The following is a 14,376-nucleotide window of genomic DNA, read 5'->3' as shown; positions in this document are numbered from 1 at the left end:
TGGATCATGGGGAAGACAGCGTAGCACAGAGAAGACAAATAGTGACTCTGGCATCTTACTACACTGATGGACAGTGACTGCAATGGGGTATGGGGGGGGACTCGATAATAAGAATGAATGTAATTAACAACATTGTTTTTCTTGTGAAAACTTCGTAAGAGTGTATATCAATGACACGTTAATAAAAAAAAGATAAAACATGTTAACATGCAGACTGGTGAAGGAATGGGGAGACAGGCACACCTCTTCCCTTTTGGCAATGTGTATGTTGTCGTAGTCTCTTTGGGACGCAATGTGGCAATATTCTTCGAAATCAAAAGTAAATATGCCTTTTGATAATTCTAGTTTACCCTATAAACTCAAACATATGCCCAAAACACATACAAGGCTATTTGTTGTAGTATCATTTATACCAGGAGAGGACCAATTAGAGCCTGTGCGCCCAATCCGGCCAGCTGCCTGGTTTTGTAAATAAAGTTTTATTGGCACACTGTCATGCCCACTCAGATATATTATCATCTGTGGCTGCTTTTGAACTGCAAGAGCAAAGCTGAGTAGCTGCAACTGTCTGGACTGAGAAGCCCAAAATATTTACTCTCTGGTCCTTTATAGAGATTGTCTGCTGACCCCTGATTTATACAAAAAAAACGCAGAATAACCTATGATATCCCTTAATAGATGCTTGGCAAAATAAATTATAGCACATTCAGAGGAGGGAATAGAATCCAAGTATTAAAAATACAGACTGGGGAGGAGTGACCTCTCCAGAGCGAGGGTGCCTTTGCTCACATATATATCTTTTGTACTCGTTTGTTTTGTTTTTTAAGCCGCTAAATATTAAAGTGGGACTTCCCAAAGGATGGTGAGGGTGGTTGCGCAGGACGAAGCCATCCTGTTGTTAGAAATTCAGGTACCATGCGTGCTGTGTGCCCTGCGACAGTCAGTCGCCAGTCTCCCTAGGGCTCTGGGCTGGGGTGTGGCCTGCCCAACGTCGTCTGCATTTCCTGATTCCCGAACCGCAAAATCAAGCAGCCTGACAAGCACAGGTGCAAAAGGATGTAGTGGTGGCTGGGCGGAGCATCCGGCCGGAAGGACGTGTGCCTCGGGTTAGGCTGTTGCCCTGGGAAAGCCTGGGGGCGGGGCCAGGCTGTTGACAAGGGGCGGGGCATCTTCCAGCCAAGGCATGGCGCCCCTCCCACTTTTGTGCCAGGGCAGCCGTGGTTCAGGGCCAGGACCACGCTGTCCCCTCCTGGACCCGCCTCCCTCCCGTCCACTCCGGGGAGCCCCCAGCGCCAGCCGAAAGAACCTCGGGCAGGTGGCAACGCTTCCGTCTGGAATCGTTTAATGAGTCTACTTCTTACACGCATAATTATAAAAGAATAAGAATCGACAAAAATATTTTCTTTCCATAATATGTAGAGGCGGTTCGTTTCTGGTGGGTTTTTTGTTTGTTTGTTTTGCCCGCCCCGGGCAGAACTCCAGGCAGGGAGGAGGGAAAGGAAGGTAGGCTAAGGGTAACCCTGAGGCGGGGAGGGTTCCACGCCCACCCCGAGCCTGGAACCCTGGAGGGTTCCGGGTCTGCGCGCCGGCTGGGCTGGGGAGGGCCAGCAGCGCTGACCCGCAGAGGCAGCCTGCTGGAGAAGTGGGGCTCACCGGGTGCCGCCTGGGGTGCACCCTACGGCCAGGCGGCGGACCGATTCTAGATTCAGGCACCCCTTGCTTTGCGTTTTTTAAATAATTGTGGAAAACAACCCCTCCCTCCAAACAAAATGCAGATATGAAGAGGGCAGGTAGGGGAGGGGAAGCAAAGCCTACTTCTGCCAGCTGAAGGGTCAAGACCGAGGTGGGGGCCACGGGCCGCAGGCCGGCTCCTCCGAGTCGCTGCTGGCCTCTCCACTAACCAGCGGGCAGGCCTCCTGCTCCCGTGCCACGCGGGGAGGGGGCGGCTTCAGGAAGGGCCTCGTGGCTGTCGGCCTCACCTCTCGTCCTGGCAACCAGGGAGCAGCAGACAAAAAAAACCCCAGGAGCATTTAAAAAATGATAAAAAAGCGTCAGGGGCAAAGGCGCGGGCTTCTGGGGCGGGCTGTCCAGCGCAGGCGCTGGGAGGAGGTGCCGCGCAGGGGCCTGCAGGCCACTCCTGCCCGGTCCCTGTGGCAGCGAAGCCACTTGTGCTCTGAATGTGCAGGCCCCGGGCTCCGGGGCTCAGAGGTGCTCTTGGAGAAAGTGCAGCAGGGTGACCTCATAGTGCTCGCCGGACTCCGGGCAGCGAATGCTGTGTCTCTCGTTGGGGTAGATCTGGGGGGTCAGAGAAGGCAGGGCCGGTGGCACCGGGGTCCCCCCTGCCCTCTGAAGCCCCTCCACCTTCGGGCTCAGCGCGTCTCCCCTCGCACTGGGGAACTGGCTGACCTGTGCTGATTCCCCGCAGGGCCTCAACCTGCCATGCAACTCTGGTTAAATGACAACCTCCTACACTGCGGCCGTCACTTGAAAAGCTTAAGCACCTGCTGCTCTGTCCCCAAACCTGGGAGGTACAATGAACCCATCTCAGCAGAGGGGGTGGGGCTTCACATTTCAAGGATGTTTCCGGGCTCGTCACCCCAACTGTTTCCATTTCAGCAAGGGCCATGTTGGGACTATATGTGCCAAGGCACCCAGGATGGCCACACCCCAGGCTTTGCTAATTTTCTCGGTCCTCTCACCCAGAAATGAGAGGGGGGATCATTCCCAGAGAGGGGCAGCCGTACGTTGGTTGGAATAGTCCAGTTCCTGAGACTGACGTCCTGGCCCTTGGATGGATGGCGACACGGCATAGGTCTTGCCTCTGGTCATGAGGTGAGGGCTCCTGCACCCTGACAATTCTCAGATGGGCTCGTGGGACAGGTGGGAACCTGCTCCAGGCTCTTCCAAAGGACCCAGCCCCAGTCGCACCCAGGGGCTCACTCCTCCCTCCCTCCCTCCCAGTGAGATGGGTTTCTGAACTAAACTATTCCTTCCTCTCCAGCCCACAACCACTGCCTTGAGAATGCAACCACCTGTGCAGAGGTCTCTCCTCCTCCACCCCTGCCTCCATTAATCCATCCCTAGATGAATCAAAAGTTTGCTCACACTGTCACAGCATGGGCTCCATTCCTTCCCTACCTACTTAGCAGCACTACCTGGGAAAGACCGTGCTGCCCCCACCCCTTCGTGCTACACCGAATCCTGGCTGTCTGGTTACTTCCTCCTCCTGGGCTCTGAGGGCAGGGGGAGGCGCTGGCTGGCTCCAGCAGGGGCCTGGTATGCAACGGAAATGAGATACGTGAACAAAGAGGACCTGGGACCCCCAGCCTCTCAGGTCTCCTGAAAGAGAAGGTGGGGTGGACTCCACCTCCCTTGGACACGCCCACACCCGCCTGTGTGCTACCTATTCACCTGTTCTTCCTGAGAGAACCTGAGTGGTGCTCCAGGCCTTGCTGAGAGGCAGGGGTTATCACGCCCAATTCACAGATGAGGAAGTGAGGCCTGAGGTTAGTGGACCTGCCACCTGCAGCCACCGATGGCCACACGGGGAGGGCACAGCTACCTCTGGCCAACAGGCAGCTCTTCCCTCCACAGGGAACTCTGCCTCCCTCCTGCCCTGACTGTGCCCAGCCGCAGACCCCGAGGCCTGTCTGTCCTGCCCCACCACCCTCACTGGCACTCCCTACAGAACCAAGCACGCAGAGGCATCTGGGGGGCACGAAGACGGTGAGCTAGCGGCATGTGATCAAACCCATCCCTCTCACCTTCAGATCACCTCCTGAACCCACCAGGACTCCAGTTCCCCACCGCCAACCCGTCCCCTGGAAGGTCAGCTGACTGGCCCCTGTCTGTGGGGCAGTCGGGGGATTAAGGCCACAGCCAGTCCTGCTTACAGGCCCACACACCTCTCCTTCACCCTGACAACAAAACCCAGCTGAGGCTCCGCCCCTTGTCTAAGACCCACCCCGTCATGGGGAAGCCCCGCCTCTCGTTAGGGTCTCGCCCTTCAGGGTGCCCGGGTCCCACCTCCTCTCCCACAGACTCACACCGCTCTGCTTGCCTGTATGGGGGCTACTCCCTCCTGCATGTTCCCCGTGCCTCGTGTCTGCCACAGGGTCACTCCTGTCCTGATTCTACAGCACCCTTAAATGTCACCCCCTCAAAGAATTCTCTGACCTCACTCCTTAAGGTAACACCCCTATTAGATGCTTTCAGCATCTTGTACCGTGCCTTTAAGGCAAGTTTCTTGGTTTAAAATAAAACGTGTGTGTGAGATACAATTTCAGTGACACTGACCTCCCTCTGCTGGGGCGGGTCTGGCCTGGTCCCCTGGTGTTCCCAGCACCGAGGGCAGCAGGGACCCAGAGGGGCACAGGGGGTCCAGGTGGGCGTGCAGGACGGCAGTGGTGGGTGAGCCACAGAGGGCCCAGGGAGGCTTGGCCTCGGGTGGCAAGCCTGGTGGCCGGTGACTCTGCCACACCCCGCTGCTGCCCACCCTGCTGGCTCCTGGGGAGAGGCCCAAAGCATCCAGGGGCCACCCACCTGGAGGTGGTAAGGTTTTCCCGCTCGGATCAGTTGGGAGACGAGGAAGTTTGTGTGGAAAAAGTGCACGTTCTCATCCAGGAAGCCATGCAGGATGAGCAGGCGGTTGGGCCTGGAAAACAAGGTCGGGGTGAGGGTCTGAGGCGGGACCCTCCTCTGCTGCCCCAGGGGGTTAGCCAGGGCTTGCCCCCCACTCCTCCCCCGCCCCAGGGACGGCGGAAGCAGCAGATCAGCACCAGAGGCTGACGGAAGCAAAAGAGGGGCATGCCTGGCGCGTCCGGGAGACCCCCCCTCGCCTCCTTCCAGGCAAGGGGCAGAGAGGGGTGTGTGTGCAGTTGTGCATGGAACGCCCTGAGCTACAGGGAAGCTTCTAGAGCAGTGCTGCCCTGGCACTCAGGGATGACAGAATGTTCTAGACCTGCCCTTGCCCAGTGAGGTTCCGCCACTACCACCACCATCACATGTGGCTCCTGAGCCATTGAAATGTGGCCAGTGTGGGTGAGGAACCATATTTAAAAAAAATTTTTTTCTCTAAAAACAAAATCCAGGTGAAATTCACATAACCTAAAACGAACTCCTTTTTAAATAAACAATTCAGGGGCATCTGGGGCATTCACAGTGTTGTGGAACCATCACCCCCATCTGCTTCCAGAACATTCCCATCAGTCCAAAGCAAACCTGTCTGCTGGCAGTCACTACCCTTACTCTGAACCACCCATCTGTGTCTACCTCGACAGATTTATTATTCTGGTGAGTGTGATGTAGACTTAAATTTCAGTGGCCGAGAGTGGATGTGGGCTGAGTATCAGGCGGCACAGAATCAGACCAGGGGGTTCAGAGCTCGGCTGCATGCTGGCATCCCTGGGGAGCCCAGACCAACCCCAGAGCAAAGAGAGCAGCCTCGTGGGGAGGGGCCCTGGTGGGGTCGGCCCGCGACAAGAACCCAGCGCCAGCAGCAGGGCCTATGGCGGGCGCCACACCAGACAGCAGCAACACTCCTTTTTTTTAATCAGAGAAAGAAGCAAATGCCAAAAGGGTGACAGGGGACATCTGAGCTAAAGGCCCTGAGGGAACAACCGTATGGACCCGTGTCCTGAACCACACTGTCAAATCCCACAGACAGGCTGCTCAGGGTCGACTGACTGAGGGCCCCATGGCAGGGCCAGGGGCCCCCTGCTTCCGACGGCACCCGCAGCGTGAGGGGCGGTGAGAAGGGAGGTGCAGAAGGCCCGGGAGCCCAGCCTGAAGCCGCAGGGAGACTGTGGGGGGTGTCCCGGACAGGGCGGTGGCAGGGCCAGGAAGGGTGGCACCAGAAACACGGGGGCCTTGGCGACTTGGAAGGGCAGGGCAGGGGGACCTTACTCGTTGGGCAGTTTCTCCACATGCAGAGCCGCAGAACCCGCTTCATAGCCAAGCTGGTTGTTCTCTGGGATGTCCATGTAGCGCTCCGTGTACCCTGTGTCATAGGCCATCCAGACTGTGACTGGGGCACCCGCGATGGCCACCTGAAGGCCACGGTGGACACAGTGGAGACAGAGAGAGGAAGAGAGAGACACACGCGGGTCAGGGCCCCGGAGCCCACACTCGGCCGGTTGTCCCAGGTCCCCCCCGAGGATGTGAGGAGCAGGCATGCACGCACGGGGGCTGGCAGGGGAGGGGCCCTCAGACCGTGCGCCCCCGGGGCTGTGCATTGTCAAGGGAGGGCAGGTGAGCCGAACAGCACGTTCAGGCCGGGCTCGGCCCCTCCCTGGTCCCACTGCCTTCCGGCCTCCTCCTCCTCATCGCCGCCCCGCGGTGCCCTGACTGCCGCCGGCCTGGGGGCCCCTCCCCCGACGCTCTTCACACCATGCCCCACCTCTGCCCATCCGAGGCCGGGGTCCCGGGCTCAGCCTCCCACAGAGAGCTGCCGGCGGGGTTTTGTGCAGCCGGAGGATGCCATCCTGGGGTCAGCAGTGGCGGGCAATGAGGAGGGGGGCTCGGCCCCGTGGGGCGGCTGCGGGGAGAAACAGCCACGTGGCAGGGCCCCTGCCGAGACGCCTCCCCGGGGGGCGGGCTCCGAGGGGCATGGGCGGACGCCGGAGACAGGAGGGCGGGGTGGGGGCGGGGCCCACCTTGAACACGTGAGGCTTGTGGATCAGCCCCATGAGCGAGAGGAAGCCCCCGTAGGACCACCCGTGGATGGCGACTCGGCTCAGGTCCACGAAGCCGTACTTCTCGGCCACGAACTGCAGGCCCTCCACCTGGTCCTCGATCTCCACCTGGCCCTGAGGGACGAGGCCGGGCACCTCTCAGTGGCCTTCTTCCAGGCGTGCACCTTACTGTCCCACCCCTGTCCCCGGTGGGGAGCCTTCTGCCCAGCTCACACCCAGCTCTCTGGAAGCCACTCCTTTCTGCAGGCCCCATTCAAACCTGCTCTCTAGGATGGCAGGTGGGCAGCCAGGCCCACCACCAGCCCTGCCCTGCCCCCCGCTGACTCTGGGAAAGTCCTGTCCTGTCTCTGGACCCTCACTTTTCCCACCCCTCAAATGAGAATGTTAACAAGAATAGGATCCACTTTATAGTGGATGTGACGATGACACGAGAAGGTGCATGTCCTGCCTTCAGAAGCCTGGCACATGCTAAAGTTTAAAGGGACAGCTAGTGTCATCACCATCACAACCACCACCACAATCACCACCACCACCATCACCGTCACCACCACCACAGTCACCACCACCACCACCACCACCACCGTCACCATTACTACCACCACCATCACCACCACTACAATCACCGTCACCACCACCATGACCACCACCACCATCACTGCATTTTTACAGCCACCAGTCCTTGTGGCCCAGCTGTGGGGACTTCCTGCTGATCAGGCCTTAACAGATATGTCTGGGTGCATCTGGGTCTCAGCACCAGGCGGGATGTCTGTATTCCTGTCTCCCCATGAGGTGCAGCTCAGAGCTGAGCAGCAAAGTGGACATTCCCCTTGTTCCAAAAGGCTCCCCCACTTGTGCCTCTGCCATCCTGGCCAGGACTGCCCTTGAGGGAGGTGGCTCAGGGCCACCCCAAACCCCAGGTCTCCCTTCACCGCACAGGAAAGGACCAGAGGAACTGGGGAGAGATGTTACCATTTGGTTTTTTAGGGCCCCTTCGAACTGAAGCCCCCGCTGACATGAGCCCCTGCCATCAATCACGACCACAGCGTAGCCCAGGGATGCCAACGTGTTGAGCCGCAAATACTTGATTCCTTTGAAGGAGTTATTCACCAGCTGCACCTGTAGGGGACGGTGAGAAGAGAACATGGTGCTCTGGGTGCAGTGTGACACCCAGCACGAGAGGCTGGCCGGGCTGGGCTAGACAGGCCGATGCCATGCGACAGGGCAGGGGACTTGCAGCCTACTCAGGGTGCCTGTGCTTTGTTGGAAGGCTACGGATGGCCCCGTAAGGGTTCTGGATGTGGAGGGGTGCAAGGTCAGGTGGGGGCCCTCTCTGCACCTGGCCTTGAGCTTGGGGTGTGTAGAGAACAGGACCCCAACCAGGCCCCCTTCTCAGCGGGGGCCTTTGCTCCAGGCCCTTCCTGGAGTGACTCCCTCATGTCTGCGGCCATGTCCTGCCTCTTCTTCACCTGCCAGTTATCCCTGAACGGCACTCAGAAGCCAGTGGGGGAGGAAGGCAGGTTGGTGTGGGCAGCCATGGCCTCTGAGTAACCTCACATACACCAGGTCATTGCTTTGGCACTACTGGTCTTCGGGGCCTCATCTTCCTGTGGGGGGCAGTCCCAGGCACTGTTGGGGTGTTGACAGCATCCCTGGTACACACCCACTGGATGCTGGGAGCATCCCTCACCCATTATGACAACTACAAATGTCCCCAGATATGGCTGAGTGTGCCCTGGGGGACACAACACCCTCAGGCGAGAATTGCTCTCCTGGACAGACCCACCTGCCAGTCGGCCTGCTTGGCCCTGTCCTGTCCCCTTCTCGCAGTGCTGGGCCCAGGGCTCATGGCTACTGCTGTTCCTAAGCTGGTGACCAGGAGTGAAAGCGGATCACTGCTGGACAGGGGACCCAGAAGCACACATGGGGGTCAAGGGGAGCTTCCCAGAGGGGTAAGGGAGCGTCCTTGGTGGAAGGGGAGGTAGGCCGTATGGGAGGGCGGGGTGTGCAGAGATCCAGCAATGGAGTGGGGGCTCCCAAGGAGCCTGTGGGGTCAATGGGGATGGGGTGGGCACTGGGAGGTGGCCAGGGGGCCCTCTTGCACTGACTCTTTTCCTGGCCTGGCTGGTGCCCAAGGACTGGCATGGAGGGAAGGCTGTGGGGAGCAGGGTTGGTACCCACCTGGGGGCCTCCATACACAAAGAGGACAGTGGGGTGCTTTTTCCCAGGTTGCACTGCGTGAGGCTTGTAGATCATGCCATAGAGCCGCACATCTGACCGTGTATGGAAGTGGAAGATTTCTGGGGGCACATAATCCGGGGGGCAGCCTGCAGAGACAGAGTGGCATGGCTGCTTGGGCCGGAGTGCATACGGCTCCAAGCAGGGCCCACTCCCGGTCAATACCCACACCCTACTGCCTGGTCCCGAGCCACAGAACGTGGACAGAAGGCACCCCGTCTTCTGTGCTCCCCATGGTTTAAACCAGAATCCAAGGGCTGGCTGTGACTCTGGAGCCTGTGAGCATGGGCAGCCTGGCCCTGGTGTGTCCTGAATTGCGTCCGGTAGGCCCCTGACACTTGCCGGAGCTCATCTATGGAAGCGACAGGGCGTCTGGTTTGTGATTAACGGCCGATTTTATGGTCTGCTTCTGATTTTCATGGTCACCTTTACTTTTGCAAATCAGCACTGGTTTTCTAATCATGATAGTGGGGCGAAGTCTTTCTTTAAGACAGGTTTATTTAGGTAAATAGGGTAAGCTGATTTAGAAGGAAAGCAACCTACATGTGGTCGGCAAATGCTTTCAGTAAAGGGCCAGAGAGTATTTTCGGCTTTACGGGCCGAAGAGACATTGGTGATTTGTTTCATAGCTACATGGCTTAGCTGTGTGGTCCTAATGTGCCCACACACAGCACATAAATGAAGTCTACAAGTATGGCAGGATGGGAGTTTGGGGCGGTGATGCCCTAGTCCACCTGCCCACAGCCCCGGGTTGAGTGTCAGGACAATCGAGTTCCCATGGCTGCGTCCCCTTGCGGTGCCTGGGGCCTGGCAGGACCCACTCTTCCCCAGTTTCTTCCCCTGTAAAGCCAGGGCCAGAGTTCCTGCCCTGTCCTGCCCCATGTGGTAACGTGTGGAGAGTCACAGACTGAGCTGTTGGGCGGAGGAAGCCTTTCATCTACTTAGATTCCAGAGAGGATGATGATCTAACAAGATGCTTTCTAGCCCATAAGACACCTGACAAACACAAGGGATTCTTACTTCCTAGAATGCCCTGGACATCTCGCGCGTGGCAGATCTGGGACTGGGGAAGGGCGTCTATGGTAGTGAGTGACTCCCGTGTGCCGGGCCCTGTGTGAACATCTGGCTTTCTTTCTTCTTACGCACCGCCACTGTACCATTTCGTAGATGAAGAGTTTCAGGAAAACAGTGGCCTATAGTTCTGCAGCCAGAATTGGAACCTGGGGCCACCACAGCAGAGTCCTGGCCACCCTCCAGGGTCCTGGGCAAACTGACCGGCTGCCTCCTGTTCCCCGAGGCCCCCCTCATGGCCAACCCTGGCTCCTTCCGCAAAGGCTTCAAAATATCTGCTCTGCGCAGGCGCCCTTGGACGGCTGCCCCTGCGCATGAGGCTGCCCCACACAGGGACCCTGTGTCTGGCGGACTCGGCTCCTGAACTGAGTCTCTGCTCTGGGGTGTGCAGCCCTTAACTGCACTGCAGGAATCAGGCTGTCCCCGCTGGCAGGGCACACAGGACAGCGGGGCCAGTGGTCATGGCTCAAGGACGCGCTCTCAGGCTGTGTGGCCTTGTACCCACCAGGATGGCCCCTCTCACTGGTGTTACTTAACACTTCATTTTACCATCAGGCAAAGTGAGGCGCCCAGCAGGAAGGGACTTGGCCAGGGCCCCAGGGGATGTGGGGCTACTCACTGGCCGCCTCCATCATGCTGGCCCAGAAGTGGGGCTGCTTGTGCAGAGGGTCGTCGTCGGGGCCACTCAGCTTGTAGACGTGCACGCAGGGCGGCGTGCCCACGCTGCTGTAGTGGCTGATGAACATGTCGAAGTTCTGGGTGGGTGGGGGGAACAGGGTGCTGAGCGATGCCATGGTGCCTCCCTGCCCACCCTCACCCACCGCTTGCTGCCTTTATGCTGTGGGTTCACTGTTTAAACTCCAGAACTCGTCTACCCACGCGAGGTGGGTGCTGTTCCCATCACCCCCTTTTTGCAGATAAGCTAACCAAGGCTGAGGGCAATCTGCCCTGGCCAGGAACCCCCAGGTGGTAACTGACAGGCCTGGTCAGAACAGATCCTTCCAATGCCAGAGCCTGCTCATCTTGCTGGTTCTACAGGCAGCAGATTGCTACCAAATGCTTGCCCTGGACTGGGAGTGGCCCTGTGCATGGCCACTGCCTGACATTCTACAATGTTCTGAGAGGCTAAGGGTAGGTGCGGGGATGGTGCCACCGGGCACACAGGGAAGTGCCCACCTGGCTCATGGAGCAGCTGTGGGAGAAGCCGGGGGTGGTAAGGCGCACGATCTCGCCCGCCGACTCGTAGCTGGCCACATAGAGGTGGTGCTCCAGGGGCGTGTCCTTGGTGCCCTGGAAGTACACGAGCTTCGTCTCCTCGTTGACCCAGATCTGCGGGGGCACAGGGGCTCCTTGTGACGCAGCCCGGGGCTTCCCGAGCCTCCCTTCCCATGGAGGCTGGTAGGGGGTGCTGACACCCAGCAGAGGGGCCAGGCCCCTCTCCCTACCCCCATGGGGAGGGTCCAGAGTTCGGGGTACAGGGGGCGCATTCCCTTTCTTAGTCCATTGGCTGGAGAAGCACCCTCTGGGAGAGAGATGTTTCTTGGACCTGGGGTGGCAGGGCCAGCCCCCAACCTAGCTGGGGAACCCCAGGTCCTCTGGCAGGACATGGAATCAGAATGCTGACCCTGGACAGCAACTTCAGGGTGTGCGCAGAGCAGGGGCAGGGCACAGGCCAGAAGTTGAGGGGCAGGCCGTCCTGGGCCCAGGGCCCACCACCCTTGCCCTGGTCCCTGGTGGGGTAGCCCACCACTCTGACCCAGGGGCTTGGGGTGAAGATGTGCCAACTCCCTGTACCGCCTGTTTCCCAGGTGAACCCCCATCAGACTGTGCTGAGGGGGGCCCTCAGGAGGAGCAGGAAAGAGCCAGGCCCTAGGGAATGGCCGCTGCCTTCCCGGGGCCACCCTGGGCCAAGTGCTTAAAAAGGGCGCGTCCTCTGACCGGCAGTTACACCCTGGGAACTGTTCCTGAGGACTCTGCCCAAGAGCCAAACCCAGAATGGAGGGACAAAGATGCTCAGAGTGTGCTTAAGAAAGCAGGGAACAACTTGAACTCCCAGACACACAGATGGGTTCCATCATGATGGCAGAATTCTCTGCACCCACAAAAAAACATATTTTCTTTAAAAAAACAAACAAACCGTACAAATCCCCCCCCCAAACAATGATGCTCTGTATGTCCTGTGGAGATGTGTGCAAACAGGAAAGATCTACGGTGACTTCCCGCGGGGCGTCACCTCTGAGGAGGGGGTGAGGCTGTGGGGGCTGCGGGGTGACGATCAGAGGGATTCTGAATTTAGTCTTTTCTAGACCAAATCAGTTTGTATAACAAACGCTGATGTGGTTCGTCACTTCCTCACATTTAAAATAAATGGGGGTTTCCTAGAAATAGAGGATGTCCTTGGAAAACCCCAACCACATGGAGTTTTGGGGCCAGTTCTGTCACAAGGACCAGCAGGAAAGGAAGTGACCCCCGGAGGTCCCCAGACAGGCCGGGCAGGGCAGGGCAGCCCCCTCTGCCAGTGCAGACCAGCTGGAAGGCAGAGGGGCACATGGCCTCTTGTTATAAGCCACTCTTTCTCCTTTTTTAATGTTTAAAATGCTATGGTTGCTTTTTTTTTTTTTAGCTTCTGGGTAAAAAGATGAGAGATGTTCAGATACTGAAACATTCACAGAGATGGAGAGGCAGAAACTCTGGCTTGTGTGTGTGTCAGACGTTACGCTGAGGGTTTCAAGTTACTTTAAGGCAGAGTCCTTGCCCTGGGCTGGCCCTGCTTATCAGGGGACATCTGTGGTTGTCACACTAACGGGTGCTTCTGGCATTAAGGGGTAGGGGCCAGGGAGGCTGCTCAAGGGCCCCCTGGGCCCAGGATGGCCCCCCCCAGAAAATGAGCCAGGTCCGAATGTCAGCTGTGCTGATGGGCATCAGCTCTGCTGTAAAGATTAGGGGATCAGAGCTATCTGATGGTCCCATTTTACAGACGGGGAAACTTGAGTGTTAGCATCCAGGTTGGTGGGGGGCAGAGCTTGGCTAGGAGCTGGGTGGGGGGTGGGGGGCGCCTCCAGCAAGACTCAAGCACAGCGGAGCGAATGAGCAGGCAACTGCTCTTCAACCTTCTGGTGCCTGACCTCTGACCTCCTCGCCTCAGCACAAAGAGCTGAGTGTGAAACCAGACAGAATTGGGACCAGGATACGTTGTCTTGCAACTTGCTTCTTTCCCAACAATCTGTAGTGACGTCTTTCCAGGGCAGGGGCAGAGAGTTCCGTCAGGTGCGGTTACACTGTAATCAGTGCCATTACCTACGGAACCCCGACCCCCAGTGTCCCCACTGCTCACTCACTCACTCAGGGTTCGTCACCCATAACGTCCCACGGCAGGAAGAGTGCACGCAGGTGCGGTAAGCATGCAGGTGCTAATGCCTCTAATGCCTGTCTGTGGTCTGTGAGACACTTATGCTTGTGTGAGGTAGGGATGCAGGAGGGTTAGAAGAATTTTGCAGAACTGGACCCCGGCGAAGCCACTATGGTCAGGCAAAGTCTTTCCACGTTTTATGATGGTTTGTGTGGGGACGAGTAGAAGGCATGCCTCTTGCGTCTGAGGCTGTGGCCTTTGCTCTTGAACCTCCTGGGGCAGGCGTGGGGTGGGCCCTGGTCAGAAGCCTGGGGATAATCCCACAGTAGGCAGAAGTGTCCCTCAAACTGCTCTCCGGGGAGAGGGGGTCTCATAGACCAGAAGGAGGGTAACTAAAAGACCAGGGGGTGCTGAGAGCAGACCATGGCCCTCCCACCAGGATCCAATCGACGGGGCCATGGAACAGCCCCTGCTTAGTGATCCCGGTGTCCCCAGTTGGTCAAACCAAGGCCCTTGTGCCCCTGAGTGTGCCAGAGCCCCGGAGGGGGCTGAGCGCAGCACAGCGGGAGGGAGGGGAACCCGGGAGCACACAGGGCGGGCGCGGGCATGCACGCGTTGCATCTGCACATACGCGCGAACGAGCGTGCTGCAGGGCGGGCGGGCAGGGCTGCGAGGAGCTTCTGGTACCTTGGAGCCGTGCCTGGCCAGGACCTCCCATTCCCCGCTCGTCAGGGCGATCTCCTCCTTGATGGGACACTTAAATTCACCTGCAAGTAAGAAAAGGGAAAGCTGTGAAGGGGGCCTGGCTGCTGTGGCGGTGGGCGGGCTTGGCGACACTGGGCAAAGGGGCCACGTGCAGGGTCCCCACCACGTGGACGTTCCTAAGAAGATCCAACAATCTGCATTTCCATCGGAAGCTCTCGGTTTTAGAACCCCGTGTAGCCCCCAGGCCCCGGACCGGGGATCTCTCGGGACCCGATGGGATGCCGGAGAACCAGGTCTGGGTCAGAACCCTTGAGCCGAGCAATG

At 58.4% G+C, this 14,376-nt stretch overlaps 1 protein-coding gene across 7 annotated transcripts in view; it reads right to left on the bottom strand.

Annotated features, from left to right (window-relative positions):
• Positions 1-1,325: 1,325 nt before the first annotated feature.
• The window catches only part of DPP9 (dipeptidyl peptidase 9), a 36,135-nt gene continuing 23,084 nt past the window's right edge, over positions 1,326-14,376 (bottom strand). For 6 of the 7 annotated variants that reach the window (XM_036883828.2, XM_036883819.2, XM_036883835.2 and 3 more), the window contains 9 exons: positions 14,035-14,114; positions 11,175-11,327; positions 10,618-10,753; positions 8,871-9,016; positions 7,662-7,808; positions 6,654-6,806; positions 5,905-6,047; positions 4,543-4,654; positions 1,326-2,295 (listed from right to left, as the gene is read on the bottom strand). In XM_036883828.2, the coding sequence (XP_036739723.2) occupies positions 2,203-2,295; positions 4,543-4,654; positions 5,905-6,047; positions 6,654-6,806; positions 7,662-7,808; positions 8,871-9,016; positions 10,618-10,753; positions 11,175-11,327; positions 14,035-14,114 (1,163 nt within the window). In that variant the 3' untranslated portion in view covers positions 1,326-2,202. Of the gene's footprint in view, positions 2,296-4,542; positions 4,655-5,904; positions 6,048-6,397; positions 6,536-6,653; positions 6,807-7,661; positions 7,809-8,870; positions 9,017-10,617; positions 10,754-11,174; positions 11,328-14,034; positions 14,115-14,376 lie in introns of those variants that run through there. The other variant, XM_036883861.2, reaches the window with a different exon arrangement.

This window comes from Manis pentadactyla, chromosome 12 (assembly GCF_030020395.1).
Source record: "Manis pentadactyla isolate mManPen7 chromosome 12, mManPen7.hap1, whole genome shotgun sequence".
In the NCBI taxonomy this organism is placed as follows: domain Eukaryota; kingdom Metazoa; phylum Chordata; class Mammalia; order Pholidota; family Manidae; genus Manis; species Manis pentadactyla.
Note: the sequence above shows the minus strand (reverse complement) of the source record. Positions and strands in the feature narration are given on the sequence as shown.